Source organism: Apteryx mantelli, chromosome 3 (genome assembly GCF_036417845.1).
Source record: "Apteryx mantelli isolate bAptMan1 chromosome 3, bAptMan1.hap1, whole genome shotgun sequence".
In the NCBI taxonomy this organism is placed as follows: domain Eukaryota; kingdom Metazoa; phylum Chordata; class Aves; order Apterygiformes; family Apterygidae; genus Apteryx; species Apteryx mantelli.
This window is the reverse complement of record NC_089980.1, coordinates 135853801-135875398: the sequence shown is the minus strand read 5'-3', so window position 1 is coordinate 135875398 and position 21598 is coordinate 135853801. Positions and strand designations below refer to the sequence as shown.

General features: G+C 38.7%; 1 protein-coding gene across 1 annotated transcript; it reads right to left on the bottom strand.

Moving 5' to 3' along the window:
• Positions 1 to 166: 166 nt before the first annotated feature.
• Positions 167 to 18959, bottom strand: RHAG (Rh associated glycoprotein). Its single transcript, XM_013939607.2, has 10 exons — positions 18747 to 18959; positions 12097 to 12280; positions 10642 to 10792; positions 9348 to 9495; positions 8394 to 8560; positions 7315 to 7452; positions 6333 to 6454; positions 5584 to 5669; positions 4701 to 4774; positions 167 to 2960 (listed from the first exon to the last, which is right to left on the bottom strand). The coding sequence occupies exons 1-10, from the start codon at positions 18883 to 18885 to the stop codon at positions 2883 to 2885; spliced, it is 1287 nt and encodes a 428-aa protein (XP_013795061.1). The 5' UTR covers positions 18886 to 18959; the 3' UTR covers positions 167 to 2882.
• Between the last annotated feature and the right edge of the window lie 2639 nt (positions 18960 to 21598).

Here is a 21598-nt window from a genome sequence, read left to right as displayed (position 1 = left end):
GATAGAATGCTGGTAAGTAGTTTTGCAGGTATTCTTGTGACTAAAATGTTATGGCAGAGGTGAGAAAGAAAGAAGATGGAGGATTCTCAGAGTCATCAAAGAAGGACTGACTCACCCAGTAACCACTGAAAGCACAGCATTGGTTTCTGTTCCAGACAAGGGCACATCCACAGAAGCCATTTTTATTCATTCAAAGGAAATACAATAATTCTATTTAATTCCATGGAAAAGTTTTTTTATTTTTGAAGGCTTCAGTTAATCTCACTAATATGCACATTAATCGGAAGCTAACCAATTTTGGCTTCCAGCTGTTGGATTTCCCTGTGTTTTCATTTGATCATCTCCTACATGTCTGCCCTGTAGTTCTGAATCAGGTCAACATCTAATGTTCTCTTGCTGAAGGCTGTACTACGCAGTCCTCTGTGTGTCTGTGTATTTGGGGTATTCTTGAAGGGTAAAATGTGTAGGGAACTATGGTGGTCTGCCTTGGAGGTGAGGGAGGAGAAAGTCTCAAAGTCTCATTGTGCGTGTCTGTGATCTGTACAGTACCATTTGAGCCCTGGCCCAAAGACTGCTTCCTGGCCTCTTTCCTAGGTTTTAACCATCTAAAACACAGTTTCCCAGGCTAAACTAGTCTTCTAGTATCTTTCTTTGTCAAAAAGGAAAGAAAGACTCATCTATAAATGATCAATAGGTTAGGTGGAATAAATCTCCCTCTAGAAGAACCAGTCTCTTTACTCTGTTTTTTGAGGGACCCTGAAGGACTAATTTCTCTGGGGCAGCAGTTTTTTGCAGAGGAGAAGAATCAGTACTTGGTGGACAAGGTTTTAGGTTACTATAGAAAGAATATAAGGCAGAACTGGAAAACAAAACACTTTTATTTTTTCCCTTTTGTTTTAACTAACTAAATATAACTATTCAGGGCATCATTCTAAAACATTAACTCACAGTGAGTAAATCTCACTTTCTCACTTTCTCACACAAGTATTCCACTGTATTAAACACCCACAGTCACTGAAATTACCCCAGTCACTGCAGGTGAATGAAAGACCTTTTGAATCCTCAAATAGGATTTTGAGGGATAAGATTTTTACAGTCTCTCTCTATATGGAATCTTTTTTTCAAGTATTTTGACACTTTGTTTTTGTAAATTATGTACAAAATACTTATACAATCTTTACATATTCAACATTAACATCATCAGATCCCTTCTCCATTTTCACAAAAAATAATTGTGTGAGGGCTTTGAAAGGGTCAAAGATTCCTTCCATCTAACAAAGTAGCAAACAGTCAGTCCTTGCACATCTGCAAAAGAACATATCTGAAACAGTGCAAAGTGTACTACAACAATCATGTTTTGTCAGTCATAGATATGAATCTGACACACAAAGCAGTATACTGTGGTGTGCCATAAGGGACAGCCTTGTCTAGTATCTTTCTTAAATTTTTCAAGGAAAAATACGTAAACAGAACAGAAAAAAATCTCCTGTGCTATTTCATATGAGAGGAGGTTTCCTCTTAAATATGATAAGAATATGATAAGAAATAAAGATTCCAATAAAAAATAAGATGCCAATACAAAAGTCTCGAAAGTTCATCAACTGTAGCTTGTCCTTCAGAGGCCTTAGTGGTAGCTTTGTACGTCTGAATAAAGTCTAGAGGAACTATAACCCTTTTGTTAGTTCTTCAGCTCTTGCCCATTGCCTCTTGATGGATAACACCATTTAGGTTTGCACAGATGCATGACTCGGCTTCCATCTACTATTATCTCATAGAACTCCTTCAGTTCGCTCAATTTTTGTCTTGCATAACTGGGCAGTTGTTATAATCAGCACTTGGGTGGAATTAATTTACCTTAATTTAGCTTCAATTTTCTGTTGCTGCTTTATCTTGTTTCAGGAGGCAGTGACTTCAAAGGCAGAGAGTCGCCACACTGATGTTCTCCACTGAGTCTTCTGCAGTTTGAACATAGCTGCATTTTGACCAGTCCTTAACAACACATACCTTTTCTTGGAGCAAGCATTTTGTTCAGGTTATATCCATTGACATTAACAGCTCTATCATCCACTTATTAACATTGGCTTTAGCAGGACAGTATTACATAATCACTTCTTTTTTTTTGTAGCTCCTACTGGATTCCCTTATCCTCTCTTTGAAATAGCCTTATTAATCCTGCACAGATAATTAAATTTGTCACCAGTTCACTTCCTTCTCTTTTTAAATAAATATATTAACAAAAAATCTTGCCACTCATATTGCCACTTAGCATATTTCCTCAATTGCTATATTCCATGCTTTGCGGTGAAAATTATCTCAACATTTTGTTTCCTGTCATTTAATCATTCTTTGATTTATAGTAGATTTTTCCCCCATCCAACAATATGACAACACACTTTCTTAAAAAGTTAATCTGGGATGCTCTGGTGAAAACCTTATTAGAATCCAAATAAACAATATCAATCTATTCCTTCATTACCATCTGCTTAATTACCCCTAAGCAGTTAAAGGATGTGACTCTCACTCAGGAATCTTGCAATTAAATATGGTATCCTGTAATAGGCTTGAAACACACAGATTATTTCAATGGTTATATTGTTTCAGTGATGACAAATGGTAAAATACAGATAACTTTCTAGAACAATGCATGTTCTTTTTTCTCATTTTAGATAAGCAAATATATTGAAAGGAGCCAATTATTTCAACTGAGCTTAGCGTAATGACAACATATACTAAAATAAAGCTTGTTTTATATTACAGAAATATAGCTATCTACAGCTCCTTCTTGAAAACCAGGAGCGGTTAGGATGATATTCAGATTTTTTTTTAACTTTAGAAACTGAAAACAGCACCATTAGGACAGAGATTTAAAAAAAAATTTTTTTCTACATCGTGGCTTCAAATCTACTGTGCTCATCATGATTGTTGGAATGAATCTCATATAGTTTCTCCTCTTCTGGAACCTGCCATGAAAACCAAAGAAGAGTTTAGTCAATGACATAAAGAACTCATTTTGTCCTAGGAGGAGATTAATGTGCACTGATAAGGTCATTCTCTTCATATGTACTATCTATTTATGAACAGTAACTCAGACTTACATCAGCCAGCAATTCTGAACTGTGAGGAATGAATTCATGGTGTTCTTAATAAAAGAATACCTTAACATTCACTCTAGCTACCAGTGTGCAAAAGTCCTATCTGGGCTTTTGAAGAGCTCTGAGGAAACAAGGTCTCCATCTCTAAAGAAACTCAAAGGAAGTTGTATGCCAAATATAAACCTCCTTTCCTATTAAAGCTCACTTATCTTATTTCTATGAGTAGTTCTGCTGATACTACAGGACCTTCAACTGAGCACAGTTGTATTATTATCACTGGTCAACACAGGGATAATTCAGTCATTCACATGCTGTGAATTCTTTAGTCACACTTCAAAATTGTCTTCTTCCTGTCATTTTTCAGCATGTATATAAGATAGCCTGTTTCAAGTCTTGCTGTAAATAATGCTTGTGACTCTTCCAAGGTCAAACAGCAAATGACTTGCACAGATGTCATTAAAAGGTGCTTTTTTTCTGATTGTCACCTCTACAGCTGATCTTTTGGCTCACAACTTCCCCTTAGACCACAAGTTTTCTCTGACCGAAAGCCAAATTGCATTGTTCCTGCCAGAGATTTATTCATGAGAAAATTCGTAAATTCTCCTTTTGGGTTCACAATATTTTATTTACATGGATTTTATATCATGCTTTTCTTATCTTGCCTTTTTGAGCTTGTCCTAGCATAAAAGACAAAATTCAGACTGCCTAATTTAAGAATATATCGTCAGTCTATACTGAAGGGAGATGCAGAAAGCCTACAAACAGAACTGTGAGTTTCTTAGGTTAGCCAAGAAGAAATGTATGTCTGAGTTCATGCACTTGATTGTAGTCATCTAACTCGGAGATATGTGTGGGACTGAACTGATCAAATCTGGATGTCTGCAGTGTAGAGCTCCACATCTGAGGTAGTCAATGAAGGGTCCACCACAATCAGTGGAGGGTATGGACTTTTAAGATCCTAATTCGTCTAACCCTAACATAGGTCTGAAATGATTCAAATGAACTGCAATCTAAAGCTATCTTTCTTTGAATAGAAGGACTATTCAGATGTAGTTGTTTCTCATCCCCATCTGTGTCTTCATGCATAAACCAATGGTGCCAGGAGGCAGGTCTTCTTCTGAACAATAACCTCAATGGTCAGATCACTCAGTCAGAAAGAAGAGCTTCTTCTCAGTCTAAGGGGGACTGCCCCTATAAATACTGAATATATGCTCTAAATTTAATTTGGCAGGAAATCCTAGATGACACTAGAAAAGCAGCCAAGAATGTTGCTAAATATGTTCTTAAACAGCACTAAAAGGGAGTTAAAGTAATTCTAGTCTCAATTCATTGGTTGTATTTTTACTTTTTTCTCAAGGCCAGTCTAATGCAAAAGACATGATTAGGTAAAAAGTTCAAAAAGATCCTGGAGGCCTTGATAAAGTCAAAGCCTGAGGCAACAGTTTCAAGTTCTTGTGTGCAAGTGATCCTTTCTATTTTAACGAAGGGTCGCACTGTGTCCCCACAAACCCCAGAAGAGCAGGACTGTAGTGTGCTGTACGTCTTCCTACATGACAAAATTGAAGCTTCTCCATCAGGATCATTTTCCAACCATAGACTATATCTTACCTCCCAATAAACGGAGTCATCAAAGCAATTCTGATCAGATGCTTGTCCCAAGAAGGGCAACTTTAGAATGCCACCTGCAGGGAAATGGGTATCAGAGGTTAAAAAATAGACAATGTGCCCAAAAAGATGTTTCTCAGATGGGCCCTGGGGAGTCATTTAAGTTCTTTGCCTCGTTTTCTAGTCTACAGAAAGGTCCAGTCCTCCTGGGACATTGCGCCTCTCATTATTGGATGTGATGCAGGTTGCTGCATGTTGACATTGATGAGAGCTTGTTTTTAATTACACAGACCCTTCTCAGATTTCATCCTGGATTTTTCTGTTTCAACCTGAACTTTTGTTTGGGAATTATCCTTTTTTTCCCCCAGGAATGATGCTGTGACCTGGGATACGTCCTCAAGCAATCTGCCCAAGTACAATCAAGTTACCGGCCTTTGGATATCATATATGGCAGCTGCACAGTACAGGTTTGTCTGAGATCAGTGGCTCAGATCGTAGAAGTTTCCATCTACTCTACACATACCAGAGAACCTGCAAAGGTCCTACATCAGACTAAGGAATCCTCAGCTGAAGTCCAGCTTTTGGGAGAATATGTTCTAGTGGTTTAGAGTTACCAATATTGAGCCAGAAGGAACCACTAAATCATCTCAATTGATTATTCTCCACATAAAAGGCACAGGAGATGGGAATCACATGCAGAAATCCAGTTGCCTTTGGGCATGGGCCGGGCATGGGTCTCTTGTAAATCCTGTGTCATATTTACCAGTGTAATATAGATAAATCAAATCTTTGACTTTTTCACACAAAATTGTTGACACATGGAAGTTCTCTACGGGCACATCTCTAAATTCACTTTGCTTTCATTTGGTGTATGCATTGTACTGACCTGTCAATATTCCGCCTGCCAGTGCAATTGCAATCGTGCTGCCCAGGGCAGCAGCCTGCATGTCAGGAGTAAAGCGGGCAGTTGCCCTGAAAAGGACAGAAAAGTAAACCATAGACAATTAAAAATTGTTACACCTTGAGCCTGAGCTTCTGTCTTACAGCTCTGTTCATGTTTGCTCTCTGCTGGACAGGGTGGCTCATATCCTATCATTGTTGTGGCCAAGGCATAAACTATGTGAGATAGATTGATTTTATTTCAGTCTTGTTTTAGACTAAAACTCAGCATAAGTTCTTTGAAAAGGTTATTAGTATCTTATAAGCCTTCTGGGAATGTTCTCCTTTGTGAAAAAGACCATCATTTCGTCTTCCTGTAGCCTTCTTTGTAAAAGAGTAGAAATAGCCCATTTGCCAATTGATCTTTTTCTTGGATATCTTACAGCTGCCAGCAGTGTAATTGTAGAATAATGATAATGATTCTATTACTTTTGATGCACTGTGCTGTAAGTTGTTGTTTTTTACGATTTTTAATTTTTACCTGAGCTGTTAATATGGAACACATTTGGCATATAAACAGTGTATTAAAGGCAGTATATCAAGAAGAGTTGTATTTAAACCAGAACACCATGTCTGGCATCAAACCAAAGGTGCATTTTGTGAAAATAAATCATAACTAGATCCAAGGAAGGGAAAAAAACCTAGGATAAGCCTTCACTAAAGGAAACTTCTTTCTTTCTCCTCTCTATAATTTACCTGATTTCTTTTCTCACTGCAGTTACAATGATGCCTGCGATACCTCCCAGTATTCCAGGTAAACCATGTAAATTATGGACTCCACAAGTGTCTTGAATGTTCAGCTTGGAGGCCATAAAAGGCTGAAATGAGGGGAAACACAAAGTTTGTGGTGAATTTATAGTCTTCCATTATCTCTAGAATGATAGGCAGAAGAAATAAATGGAGAAGAACAAGTAAACGTTTCCTGTACATAGGTAAAGTTTGGCTATAAAACCTGCTATCTTCCCCTTCATTGTGAAACTATGTACATGCAGAAAACTGGGTAACTAAGTATAATGGTACAAATGTACAATGCGCCATTGTAATGGTACAAAACATGGTAGTTCTGAGATGTTCCTGATCTTTTCAGCCACTGTAACAAAGACTGAAAGAAGTGGCTAAAACATACATGCCTGTTCTGAGTCTGCTAGTCACTTATTTTCTTCCAGAATGTTTCTCCATCAGGAAATGCCACTTTGTTGAAATCAAAACAAGCAGCACTCCCAAAATGGAGAGTTTTAGTCAGATTATTTTGTTTCGACATTTTGCATATGAAACACTTCCACTTTGGACTTCAAAATATTTTCCATTACAGATTTATTTAGAAATCTTACAACACCAAAATTTAATTAATACTGTTTCAGTGTTAATCTGAAGCACAGTTCTTCTGGTGGAGGTTGTTTGGGAAACATGGGCTTGGAGCAAAATCCTGCCAGTTCCTTGGAACAGAAATCCCAAGTTCAATGAACTCTAAAATCTACACAATCCATCTACATTTTTAGCTAGATGATAAATTCAAGACGGTTCACAAGCATATATTTAAGTCACACTGATTTCAAAATAAGTTAACTAGCATGTGCAATCTGTAGAGTATAAGCCAGTTACTAAAATTCATTTCTAGTAAACCAAGTCAATGAAGCAATAAAGTACATGAGAGCAGAGGCAGGTCCTAGGTACTTACAGTCAGGAACTTGAACCCAAGGACAGAAATGATCCCAGCAATGCTCCCAATGCACATGGCAGCAAAAGGGTAGATTGACATGTCGGCACAGGTACCCACTGCTACTCCTCCTGCCAAGGTGGCATTTTGAATGAGAACCTGCACAGAGTATACAGCAGTGAAGATGATATATGTGGAATAGAGACTTTTTGGGGGCCCGAATGACTTGAAAGCCTTGCTTGCATGTTTTTTTTCTTTTTCTTTTTGTTAGATAGGAATTGTCCAGTGAAAGCTGAAGAGGAATTTAAAATGTGCCTCCCTATTATGCATTTCTGGATTTAGTTCAAAACTGAGCCAGTACTCTGAGCCAGTTTAGCCTGGGTCTGCTATGGGCCTGTCCCCCTTTCTGGCTTCCGAAAGCAGAATCCCCGTCCTTTCTCTGTAAAGTTACTGAAGTTCATCCAAACTCTTGCTAAGCCAGCCTGAGCCAGCAAGAACTGATTCCCACAACAGCAACAAATTCTGAAAACTCATTGAACTGGACCACCTCACACTGGGCTTGGATGAGCACTGCAACAACTGCAAAGTAGTGGGTGAAAACATGGATTTTAGGGCAAGGAGAGGAAAGCGTGGGATCCTGGCACCTCCAATCTCATTTGGATTTGGCTGTGTGCAGCTGAGCACTGAGACTGTCAGGGAACAGGTCAAGTGCCTTCAGAGAGTTATTTTAGCTATTTCAATACAGTAATTTATGTAAGAACTTCTTTGGAATAAGACCCCAAAACCCACCTGAACCTTGGAGTAATGTGCCTGTGGCTCTTGTCCACAGCTGGTTCTGTGGACAAGGGAGCAGGACCATCACTATAATGTCTGACAGCACTGGGCTCTCCAGATGAACTGATCCCATTGAGGACGCATATGCAAGGAGGGATGACTCATGGTCCAATCTGGCATTGAACCTTTTAGAAGCATAATAGCCCTAATTTTGCCCACACTGTGAGCAAAGGCTCCAGATAGCTCATAGATGCTGGAAATCTACAGCATTATCCTTACTTTAGAGGAGTGACTCAATTTAACAGAGGGTTTGGCATGACTCTTACCATGCTGAATTTGCCTCTCTGATCCACCAGGCTGGAGAGGGCAAATGTTACGACAGTACATGCAGCAAGGGAGTAGTAAGTGTTCACAATTGCTTTAGTCCGGGAATCTTGGTCATGTGCAATGGCAGAGTTAAAACTGGGCCAAAACAGCCAAAGGAATAGGGTGCCTGGATGAATATAAGACAAAACCAAACAAAGACTATTCAGTCACAAGAGATATTTTAGTGTGAAAGATTCAATGCAAAAGAACTACCTATAGGAAGTCAGGAAGATTGCCAATATGAAATATGAAACAACCAAAATCCTGGAAGAAATAACAGATTATGCAGAAGCTTTTGACACTAGCAGCTGGGATGCTGACACATGCTCTCTGTCAAATCTTACTGAAGGACTTTAAGATATTATAACCCCTTGCTGTGTCACACACACCCCTCACTTCCAGAGCTCACAACCTCTGTAAAAATGATGACAGAATAGGATGTATGCTGGTGCAAGACAGTTCACATACAAATCCTTTATCACCTATTGATATAACTGATGGTTTTAGCTGAAAAATTGATCTATGGACAGGTCTCAGTGAGAGATAGATGCATGTCCAGTTCCATAAACCATATATTTTATAACATTTATTAGAAGGACAGGGCACAGCTGAATATGGCCAATTTCTATGGAGATGCTGCTCATAACAGAAGTCACAAGAAGGGACTCCCCATCAATGCACAGTGAAAATGCATGTTTAATTTGATATTTCCTCTTTTTATCCAAAGAAAAATTGTAAAAATATGGGTTGCACTGAAAACTTAATGCATACATCAGACAGAAAAGAATATGACTCCAGAACTGTATGCAGAAAAATGGATGCAGCATAACAATAGGCAATCTTAAAAACAAACTGAAGAAGGATGGACAACTAATCAGAGCTCACTGTTACTTCCCTGTGCTTCTTCTACTTACCAATCATGGCAAATATGTCAGAGTGGTAGGTTGATTCTTCATTTTCATGTTTGTTTTTCAAGCCAGGACGATACAAGACTAGGGCTACAGCCAAACCAAAATAAGCTCCAAAAGCATGGATAGTCATTGAGGCTCCAACATCTGTGGCCTGCAACAGGGATCCAAAACAATACCACAAATTTTAAATAGAGGAAGGATGAGGACCTGGCGAATGAGAAGTCTGGATGACTCTGTCGTTTATTTTCTATGGTAGGGAGTAGAATCTGTAAACTGAAAATATTACAAAGTGAAAACTTGTCACTAATAAGAACGCACATGACACTATAACTACAAATCAGAATTTATATGAAACACTTCTATTGATCATCTCTTTTAGTATGGTCTTCAAAATGTTTCATGATTCTTTTGTCTAATAGCACTGGAAAGCAGAATACCTGATCACTGCTGAAGGATCACAATGGATTTTATGAGTGATTATAGTAAACAGTGAAACAGATCTGAAAATTGTTCAAATCTGAGTTGTTAGAATTCCTTGCTCAAGTGCCTCTCTAGTTAAAAAATGCAACATTCTTTGATTATGCTCCATGACTGACTAAGCTCCAAGAATAGTATTTACCTATTTACTCAACTAAGGGAGATACAGGGAAAAATAAGATAGTTTAAGATCAAGGAAAGAATATTTCTATAATCAAAATCAAAGATTTCTATAATCAAAAGCAAAATCAGTAGAATAGATATCAGAGGATCTTTAGATATGGACACCAGCTTGCTTTTAGCTTTCCTGACCATACACATTCATATTTCCTGTAATGCTTTCTTTTAATAATTAGCTGATACTCTTACTTTCATAAACATTTTTCAAATATATACTTAAAATTGCCATCATTTTTTGCCCAAACCAGGGCATCTGGAGAGAATGAAGAAGTATTTAGCAGGGGCTTTCTTTCTGATCTCTGAAACTGAGATTAAAGACACATTACCTTGCATCTAGGGAGAAGCAAAAATACAGATAGGTCTTTCTGTTTAAGGTAGTTTGAGGCTGATAGTAGTAACTTGTTAGGCTGCCATAGCTTAAGTGTGTTGTTCAGCCCAAGCGTATCATATAGACAGAAGCAGTATCTTAAGCTGAGATGAAACAGTTAGATATCTGAACAGGAGAAGCCGGACTGAAGAAGAAGAGCAAAGACTTGCGGAATTTGATGTGAGAGGAGGCAGATGGCTGTGGAAGACAAACCACCCCATATAGATTAGTATTTGTTATAACCAGAGGACAATTATTTCTAAATACTTGTACCTGAAGTATTTCTGTAACTAGATGTTCATTGCATGCAAAGATTGTGATCTCCAAAATCGTCAAGATCAGCATCTGAACTGGACTTGTTTTCCCCAGGACAGCTCCAAATGAAATTAAAGCAGTTGCTGTACTGAAGTCTGCATTTATCATGCTGAAGTTAAGAAAATAAATCATAACAAAACCAAAAAAAAGAAAGAAAAAATATGCAGAAAAAGAAAAATCAGCTTTCTGGAAATAAAGATGGACTAAAACTTATCATATCAGTAAAATGATAAAGCTTTAACACTTGAGATTTAAAACTATTAAGATACATTCTGTTCTTTGTGGATAAAAATTAAATCAAACCTTTCCTTTCTTAGGCAAGGGGATCTCATTGGTTACTGAGGATAAAGTGCAGGAAGGTTACCTCCTGCTTAGACCGTATTTGTGTGCAGCTAGTTGAAATTACAGTGAAAAGACACATGAGATTTGTATTGAGGATGCACAGGGATATTTCCAACTCTTATTTTTGCTTGAATTCCAAAGACAAGAGGGAGCTTCTGGTTTTGTTTGGATGGTTTAGCTCATTTCAAAAGCCTTACGTGCCTTTCTGACATGGTGCATCAGGTTTGCACTAGCTGATGTCAGGAAGGAGCAATGTTAACAGGTATGAAGAATGACAAAGGTAAATGAAAACACAAATTGGTCAAAGACCTCCAGGATGGAGGGATACTAGTTATAGCTCCCTCATCAAAGGTTTGTCTGTAAACATTCAGGAGCTATTTATATTATCCTGCATGTCCTTCAGTAATGTTTGGATGCTGTTTCTTTCAAAACAGCCCACAAGTTTTCTCAGGAAGGAGAACCGCAAATGTGGAAAGCACTCTGTGACCTTGGCAGATGCAAGACAGATTAGTGGGAAGGGGGTTAAAAATATCCAGGGACATTCATGGGCAAAGGTTTCTTATTCTATGGTTGGGGTCCAAAGTCTACTGCAGTATCTGAAAACAGGCTCCAAGCATGATGCTCATGCGCATAGTTTCTCCAGAAGCAGGGGAAAACCTCACGTGTAGATAAACACACTGGTCCAGCAATTCCTCTGTGACCCCATGTACCATGGGAGGACAGACCCTTTTGTGCTTGCTGGATACAGGAGAGATCTGGAGAGCTCCCGGTGCTGTGCTGGTGAGGGAAATATTGAAATTTCCAGGGCTCCAGAGATTCAAAGAGGGTCTCTCTACATGGCATATGGCCCACCTGTAGCTTATGACCCAAATTTCATCCTGTTTTACCTTGGCCCAATGCACTAGTGTTGCCTCTTGAGAGATGAAAGACTGATGAATGCCGAGAGGCTGGCAGTAATGCTCCATCAAATTTTAGTGAGCTCAGAAGTCTGATCTCACAGCTGTTGTAGTTTTATGTCTTTTCCTGATATCTTAAGGGGCAGATTGTCAATTCTGGAAATGTCATACATACCTTTTGATATCAACACTAATTTTCCCTCCTTTCATGTGCCAAAATCCTTGCATCAGGGTGCCCCACTGGAGACCCAAGGCAGCAATTAGCATGTTGATACCAACACTGCTGAATCCATATTTCTTCAGAAAGGTCATCAGGAAACCAAATCCAACAAATATCATCACATGGACATCCTGAAAGACTTAAGGGAAAAACAAAATCTATGTAAACAGGGACTATAGATGGAGGAAAGCCAGGTAAAAAGGAGGGTTTAATAGAAAGGAAATTGATTCCAAACTCATATTGTCAGTATGATCCAACCATCCACATTTAATGATGAGCCTACTTGTTGCAGATTGAGTGTTTTGAAAATTCATGACCCAGTATCGGTTTTATTACTTGCTGCATCATTATGCAAAGAACACTAGCTCTATACCTATACTAGCAAATTGAATGTGCCTGGAACTGCACTCTGGGCCTGGAGCTACCTGGAATATCACAGCTTCACGTCCATACAGCAAATTCTTTTCCCCTCAGATCAGGGTTGTCACCTCCAAAATGTTCTGGCCTAACTCCAAAAATATACATGGGAATTATTTGGACACATGCTAGTTGGCCCACTACAAAGGTATGCCTGTGATTTAAAACAATTTACAAAAAATTGATTCTAATTTCTTTACCTGGGCACTTGTAATTTACTAGTTTAGAAGTTGCCTTTAAGAACTATACTAATATTAATACTGATAACCAGCATATACTTATCTGTCCTTCAAACACTTCTAAATGTTAAAATATGGCTAATTCTTTTAATTACTTTTTTGAAGTATTATTTTTTTTCATTTTCAGGCTTTTTAATGCAAACTGAATTTATCATCATAACATGGATATCATATTATTTTCCATTTTAAAATATTTTGTTATTCTGAAGTATTTAATGTGGTGTAATGATCTGTGCACCTATCAGATCTGAGTCCTGTAATTAAGATTTTTTTCTGATTTTATTGTTAGTAAGAACCTCAGTAGAGAGAAACTCATTATTTTAATTTCTCTTTCACTGGTCCTTAGATGCGAATACGTAGGAAAAACTGAGACACTGACCTAGTAAATATAGTATGTGGCTTGAAGTTACATTTGCCAGCAGTGGTATTTTCATATGATTCCTGTAGTTTTGCTATATGCATTGCCATCTTTAGCCAAAAGAGGGCCCAAAAGTATAATAAATTACTGGAGTTTCCTAATAAACTGTCTTGTATTTGCATTGTCATATGCTAGTCTTGACATAGCACTGAAATGCATACATGCATGCAAATAAGAACATTTACACTGGGTTGCATACTTTTAAGAATTAGGGTCTAAATGCGCAGACATTCACATCACTTTCACTTCCTCTTTGGACTAGATTTTTCACATGTATTTACTGACTTTGATAATAGCCAGTGACATGACTTTCTGAGGCTCCTGCAGCCCTTTGTAATCTCCCTGTTTTCCACCATGTTACTCAATTTCCAGAACTACTTTCCAAAATTTTGTGTTGTACTTACTATTTATTTTAAGAGATATACAGCCAACTTAGCTCTCCCATTTGGACTGCTGCTCTTTTGGTACACTAGCAAATTTTGTATTGCAAAGCTGAGTGAAAATAATCACCTTGCTTAAAGTTCAACATATTTCCTTGCTTAAAAGGGCATTGCAAGAAACTGAAAAGATATGTCTTGGGACAACATAAACTGTGCTTAAACAACCTTCCTGATCCTGCCAACAGCAAAAATTGTATGTAGTCAAGAATTTAAAATTGTATAGTGCACACCGCACTCAAAAATAGTGCCTAGGGGTCCCGTTATTTTGAGGGTGGGGACGCTGTCTACAGCTGCCCTGGTTTCTGCTGGCAGCCTGGTGTTCAGCAGTTTATTTGGAGTCACAGACTTGCAAGTGAGACAAAGATATGTTGGTGGGTCACATGAAAAAGATCTTCTCAAATAAGAGAAGGAGTAATCAGAGATTCTACTCGCCACCCCCTCTTTTTGGAGGATATGTGAAAACTGGATGCCTAACAAACCTTTTTCTCCTCTTTTAAAAATAATTTTTTGCCAGTGACTCTTTATGCAATAATGTGCAGGATCAACACTTTTGCATATTAGAAGTGGCCTGGGTTATTGGACTGACTCTTGTAAAACTATTCTATAACAGGCCTATTAATGGTGCCAAACAAATACAGAACTAGGGGAGAAATCTATAAAAGAAGCAACTTCTACAACAGTAGCCTTTTTGTTTGGCTTTAACAGAAACAAATGCAAATGTATTAAATAAACTATTAGCATAACAAACTACAAAGAGATATAGGACTTCAATAGTTTTTAGTTTATATCGCAAATGAGTTTCATGCACCAAAATGAGAGGTGCATTTGAAAATGACCCACTGCTTGCCTTTTTAGACTCTGAATCAACCTGGGTTATGGACTTTCCAGTAAAGCCTAAGGAACAACCCGAGCCTTAATTGTGCACATTCACAGGAGCAGCCTGCTCTGTGGAAAAGGGATCTCCCAGTCTCCCAGAGGAAACTATGAATTGTTAGCATTCAGCATATTATTTTCTCTTGTTTGTAATCTGCTGGTTAAATCATTGCAGACAAAACAAGTGAATTGCTCTCATAAAAAAAAAAAAGCCATTCATGTTTACAACAATGCAATGAATCATGTCTAGATTAGTAAAAGATGCTTTACTGCTTAAGTCACCTGACACTAAGTATGAACCAAAGAACAGTTTTCAAAAGCATCTTGATGACCAAGTAGTTTAATTATCAATGTCCATCAACAGGGCTTTTGCATGATCAAGTCTTTTTTGAAAGATGCTTTTGGAAATCTTACCACAGCCCTAAAGATGCAATTCTGTTGGAAACAAGTGGCTTGTTGACATGTAATCCTGGGGCCTCCTGAGGGTTATCCAGGATTCATATAAATGTTTTACAGGTGTCTGGACTTACTTACACATCAGATTAAAAGTCCTGGGGAAAACTAGGTTAATTCATGGATGTTAAGGATAATTTTCACAAACTGAAGATCTTGAATTTGCCTAGTATGGACCTTGTTCTTGAACTACCTCTTACCCTTTTTTTTTAAAGAACAATAGGTCTGAAATGGTTTCAAATGATGGAGAAAACCGCACAATATGAAATAAGCTGTTTTAATGACTAATTGTATTTAATAAATTATAGCACTTCTATTCTGTGAGACAGGAAGAGAAAGACTGGGAAAAACACTCCAGCTATTCCTGGACAAAACCAATGCACGCGATTCTGCCAAGGCTGCTCAAAGCCAATATATTAATTTCACTGCAAGGACTCCGCATGATGGTCAGTCTCAATGAAAAGATGTTTGTGGAATCCAGGTTTATACTTAAACTGTAATTTTGCTCTGCCTGAAGAAGAAAACCTTACAACCCAGAACAAGAAGGGCACAGAAAACTTTCTGAGCCTTGGGACGTGGATCAGACACAGAACATTACATCCTGGATGCCAGCACTGCAGAAACCACCTAGGAGTACTCACAAAACCACCGCACACCCTTTTCCTCCCATTACACTGGTACACCACACATAAAGTTGTCCATCCAATTCACCATTCCTGTACTTGGATCCTCCAGAAACATATACGATGCAAAGCTGGGAATGATCTCAGCTCAGGCCTCCTTATCTGGGTGCAAAGCTATGGTGGCTTTCAACCATTTTTTTCATCTTTCTAAGGAATGAATCCAAAAATGCTGAAACAACTCAGGTCCATGGCACTGAGGTATTTAAGGCATACAAAAGCAGGCCTTGCATTGCAGATCTGGCAATATAAATTGGACCCTAGATGAAGCAACTAAATCTACCATAGAATGAGGTACAGATGAAGTTACTGTCCCAGGGCTGCCTGAAGAGAGCATGTGAAGCAGTTTGGACCCACTATTTTGTGAGCTCAGGGGAAGTCCAGACTCAGAATCTCTCTCAATACATCTATACTATCATAGCCTTAACTTTTGGCCAGATACTCCCGCAAACTCTATGCTTTTATGTGCACTTTGTAGACAGGGATTTTTGAGAGAAGATGGTCTAAAAGTGAAAGCACAGGTATCAGGAAATACTGCTCCTTTTTTCCACTTGTTTGCTGTGAATGGGATTCATCTAATCATAGGTGAGCACTGAAAAGCCCAACATTACATCTATAGTGTTTGCTTAGTTTATATCCATACTGGTAAACTTCAAGGGCCTGTTCCCAGGCCAAAGGGCAAACGACACAACTTAGCAAAGGGCAAATGACACAGCCACACAACTAAATACTTTTCCATCCTGAAGCAGCATTCTCACCTGTGCCATGTCTTGTGAATAGTCCCTGACCCATGCAATGCTTAAAGCCATACAGAGGCATGCTGGAGATCAGGGTGCTGGTTTCCATGAGCCAAAAACATGCCAGAAGCTTCTTAACAGTTCAGTAGTGTGGACAACTGGAGGACAGTGTGTTTGTATAACATAGTCGTACACTGCCTGTGAGGCGTGAGAGACAGAGGTGGAGAGAGACAGAGACAGGGCAATTTTTCCCATGTGTCTCACACTGATCTTAGGGAGGGAAAGACTATAGATGATCCCTAACTGAATAGCTTACATTTTAAGGCCTATTTTTTAGAGTTAACATTTGGTGAGAAGAATCCTTTCCTCCATGAGTTGGATGAGGACCCTGCCCTTTCTCTGCCCTCCTTTTAAAGTAGAGATGTTAAATAGAAAAACAGGGCTCCACACAAGGGCAAGGACAGGGTTTTAACGCTAGAACAGCCTACCTCAGGAGCTCCCCAGGAAGCACAGTACCCATGGTGCTATGTGTGGCACAGAAAGCCTCCGTCCAGAAGACTCACAGTTTAAAAGGAAATGTGCTACACCTTAATTCTTAGAAGTGTGCAACCCAGGCACTTTCTTTCATTTTCCTTGGTAAGAGGGAGTCTAAGAAAGTGCAGAGAGAGCACCAGAGCCGGAAGCAGTGATATTCCACCTGGAGAGGGTTGTTCTTGCAGATCAAATAGATCTTTAACCTGAATCTGAGGGATACATGGCCTAGATGTGTCCTTATGGCTTCCCAAAATTATACCAGGAGGGGGATGCCCAAAACACTATTGTTCTGTGGCTGTACTTGTTGTTGTTGTTTTGGGGAAGAGGCAGAGAAGGGATTGCTGGAGAGGTGTTTTAGGCTATAGATATATTAGTAAAATAAAAGTATCACAGTACAACAATCTGTGCTGTTAAATTGTTAGCATAGCCCCTGGCATGGTTTTGGCCTAGGCCATCTACCACTGTCCCAGGCAATAGTGGACCAGGGATGATCCCCAACATGCTGTCGGGACGCAGCCACCTAGTTTAGGAGCTGAGATAGTTCAATATGATGGACATAGCCAGGCAGTGCCTTAGACAAAGAATAAGCTCTGGCACAGCTTAATTTACTAGCTTAATTTACTAGCATACATGTGACTAAAAGGAAGCTAATAGGCAGTGCAAAATTCATCTCTTGGAGACACTGCTACATTACAATGGAGTTGCCCAAATGTGGGTAATTGGCCCTTGATGTCCATCAGCTGACTTGCATCTGGAGCTGAATAAATCCCTGTATTCACTGTTGTCTCAAGCAGACAATGTTCTGTGTAAGGACACACAATGTGACTAATGAGGTGTGAACTGACCCCAAGACTAGGTTCCCCTGTAACAGTCACTGAAAGGCCTGCTGGAATAACACAAAAAGAGCGATACGTGCATGTGTACTACATACAGGCTAGGAATTCTGTATCGTTATGATCATTGTTAAGAGGATTGCAATCAGGACTACAAATTTTTACAATATCAGAGACAAGAAGAACAACAACAAACTTTCATTAGTGTAGAAAGACACAGGATGTTTCTCTGCAAACTTCTCTTGCTATTTATTCACAAGAACCCGCTCTTTGCATAAGAAGGGAAGGGTGGGAGAAGTCAGCAACTACTTCTCATGCCCAAAGCGTTCTCCGTAGACTCCATCAGGCACTTCCAGAACAACAAATCAACCAAAACATTTACAGACTGAACATTACTACCGTCCAAACACCACGGCTGGGCCACTGTTTTGCTTTGAAAGGTAGGAGGGATTTCTCCACTTTGTGTCAAAAGCTATTGGCTTCATGTAGTCCATTTTCTGCAAACGTATTTTTTAACAGTGCTGAATATACTGCCTATTTTCATGTTGTGATAAGATGACCTTTTGAAACCTGGTCAATAGTAATGGCAGGTTCTATTCATTGTCTTCATTTGCTACAGTAATCAGACAGTCCAAGGAGCACTGTCGTTCATCTCTGGAAAATGGCAGAACTGTTCAAAGAAATTCAGATTTCTCCAAGTTTCAACCTGCTATAAAAACACTATAGAAAAAGGACTTTTCTCCTGGAACAGCTAACTTCTCAGCAGTTAGTTACTTTCAGAATATATGTGCTCAACTTGAATTTAGCTTTGAAACCTACTGCTTTCACACCCCAGAAAAAGTTTGTTTGCCCCAAAGCCTGCCTTTCTTTTGTAGCTATACTGTTTGGTCTCATAAGTTGTATCCTCTTTGTTCAGAAATCTTGCTTAGGATTATTTTAAAGAACTTCTAACTACTATAAATGTTAAACAGCGATACTTACATGGATATATAGTATTCTGGGAGACATTGTTGCTGTCATATTCCACGAATAAACCGAACAAAACAATGATGATCACTTCCAGAAGAAGAGCCAGGGCAGAGAACTTGAACCTCATGTTGGTGTCAAGGGCTGAAGGCATTGCAGGACAGCAGAAGGCTGTGAGAGCCTGATAAAGAGAGGGCTGCCTAATTCAGTGGATCTCGGTGATACAGCAAGAGAGAGACAAGCGAACCCACTGTCACACCCACTATGGGAGGGAAATAGTATAGGTCAATGTAGCAATTGCTGTTCCCCGGGCTATTTCTGCGTATGAAATGCTGGCTTACAAATTTTTCAGTTTGTAGTACAAAATAGCTCATTCAGTCATGGATATGCTTCTCAGTATCTTATATATAGTTTAAAAGGAAATAGTAGCCTGGAAGAAAATCTCACATAGCCTGATTTGCAGCACATAGCGAGGAACACAACTGCAGCCTGTTGTGTTTCCTGCAGTCAGTCATTTCTCGAAGTTGTAGCTTTAATTTTAAATAGGTAGATTATTTTTCATGTGATATGAAATGTGGATTATCTCCTGTCTCTTGGCAATAGGATAAGTAAGCAAAGTGAATTTGCTTCAGTAAACTGCAGAAGCATGTGTTCTTTCTATTTCATAGTGAATGAAATATGCATAAATACAGCACAAGTTCTCAGAGTGAACTGTTGTTTAAAAAGAATTATACTTCCTAAAAAGAAGAAAGGATGTTCCTAGCTGTTAAAAAGTAAAGCTGTAGATTATTAAAAAGAGGAACTTGAAAAAAAAAAGCTTTATTTTTCAATTTTAATTTTTTTTTGCATTTCTCTTAGCTAAGACAATGAGAATAGATCAGAGACCAAAGTTTTTAAAAGGTTTTAAAATGCTCAGTTTGTAAGCATTCTCATGAATAAGGAGCAAATTAAATTTCACTAAGATTAATGGGAGGATGATTACTTATTCTTGAGTATTCAGATTGCTTGTCAAACTTTCTGTAGAATCTTAAAAGTCTTGTGGATTTTGGGATAAGCTATCTTATTGTTATAATACTGAGTATCTCTCCCTCTGTTATTCAATATGTAGAAGATAGGACTAAGCATGTTTAGACATCATCAGTATATACACTTTTTTCAGGTGGAAATTCAGTGTTGAAGACCACATGGTAATACCAAAATGAAAATGGAAAGTCTAGTTCTTGAACCAGAATGCATCTGAAAACTCATGGTAGTAACTAAAGAATGAAATAATTCCCTGATAATAATTCCTAAGTCTGTAGGACTTTTTAAGTTAGGCAGAATCATCTCTACACTTAATGCAGCTGATCATAGTGTTAGGCATCTAGGAATAAAAATATAGGCCAAAATTGCGTTGTATGAGTCTGCATCTCACGAGAAGATGTATCTATAAAAAGACTGATGGTATCACAGTAGAAAACGACTTGATCATGTAGTAGCAGTGCTAGGATACAGGAATAAACTGCCATATGCGTTGTTGGGTGTAAAATGGACATATTCTGTAGATGCTGGGAGACGATGCTACCTTGGGCTGCAGTCCTGGTGAGACTGCTATTGGAAAAGGGCTCACACAGTTTATGAGATGTAAAGAACTTAGTTTATTTAGGGTATACCTATATTAGTGTACCAAGCCACAACCTTTTTGCTGGTCCTGAGGCCAGCTCACGTTATTTTGGCATCTTGAGCTGGCGAAACAGGGTGGCTGCCTCTCACGTGCCTCCTAGGAAGGGAGCCTGGTTCATGCTGACTCCGGGACGATGGCTGGGAATTGCTGGGAATTGCTTGGGAGATGACTGGCTAGCCCTGGCTAGAAAGCCTGCCTGGCACTGTTGCCCAGGCCCTGGCACTATTCAGTTTTCTAGCACAGAGGTATAATTAGACCATTTTCTGGGTTTAGTTTAAAATGACCTCAGCCATTACTGGACCCTTGAAAACTGGTCTGTGGGTTTGGAATGGAAAAGAAGCTGTTGAGCAAGGGAGACATAGCAATGTATCGCGCTTGCAAGTGGCAAAGCTAAAATGAACACATTCCTATTTTTTTCTTTGTAGCAACTATATTTCATTTTAACAGTTCAAAGGAAGCAGAGCTTTGTTAAAAGGCTGTTGAACATCCTTGCTGTACCACAGGATAAGACAGACTGCAATGTTTGATTGTAAGTAGCTGCTAGCCCCTTCATTTCTACAGGAAGTGGTTAAAAAGCAACAAAATCACGAGACAAATTCATTGTTTTTTACAAAAGTTTTTTTTTTCCTTTTTTAGTTCAACTGTGAATATCTCAATTATTCCAAAATGAAAGGAATTTTCCCCTGGGACTTGTAAATTAAACACAACTATGTTTTTTTCATTCATTATCTAATTATTCCCCTACTGAATATCTCACATGCAGTAAGTACAATGCTCGAGATTGTTAAGTTCTTTCACGGGTGCAGAAAGGGCTCCTGGTTGATATCTTATTAGGGAAAATGCCTTTAGTAACTATTTTAATCTAGAAATCTGTCAAATCAAATTAATTTAAGCAGGACTTTCCAAGATTATTCCACTCTATCTTAAATTACATGTATGCACATACACATACACCATCTATACAGAAAAATTATTCATGCATGTCTGAGCTGGTAATGCTATGCTGCCTTTACAGTCTGTGGAAAGATGTGCATCTCAAGGATCTGATTAGTCTCATCCCTCTTAAAGAGTTGTTTTAGGAAAAAATGCTCTATGTTTTAGAGGTGCTCACTTCTCTTTGTTGATTATAATGGGGGCCTTTGGGGAGTAGCTCAGAATTACACATCCAAATTTTAGAAACTCGACTAAGTCAGGTGAGTTCACC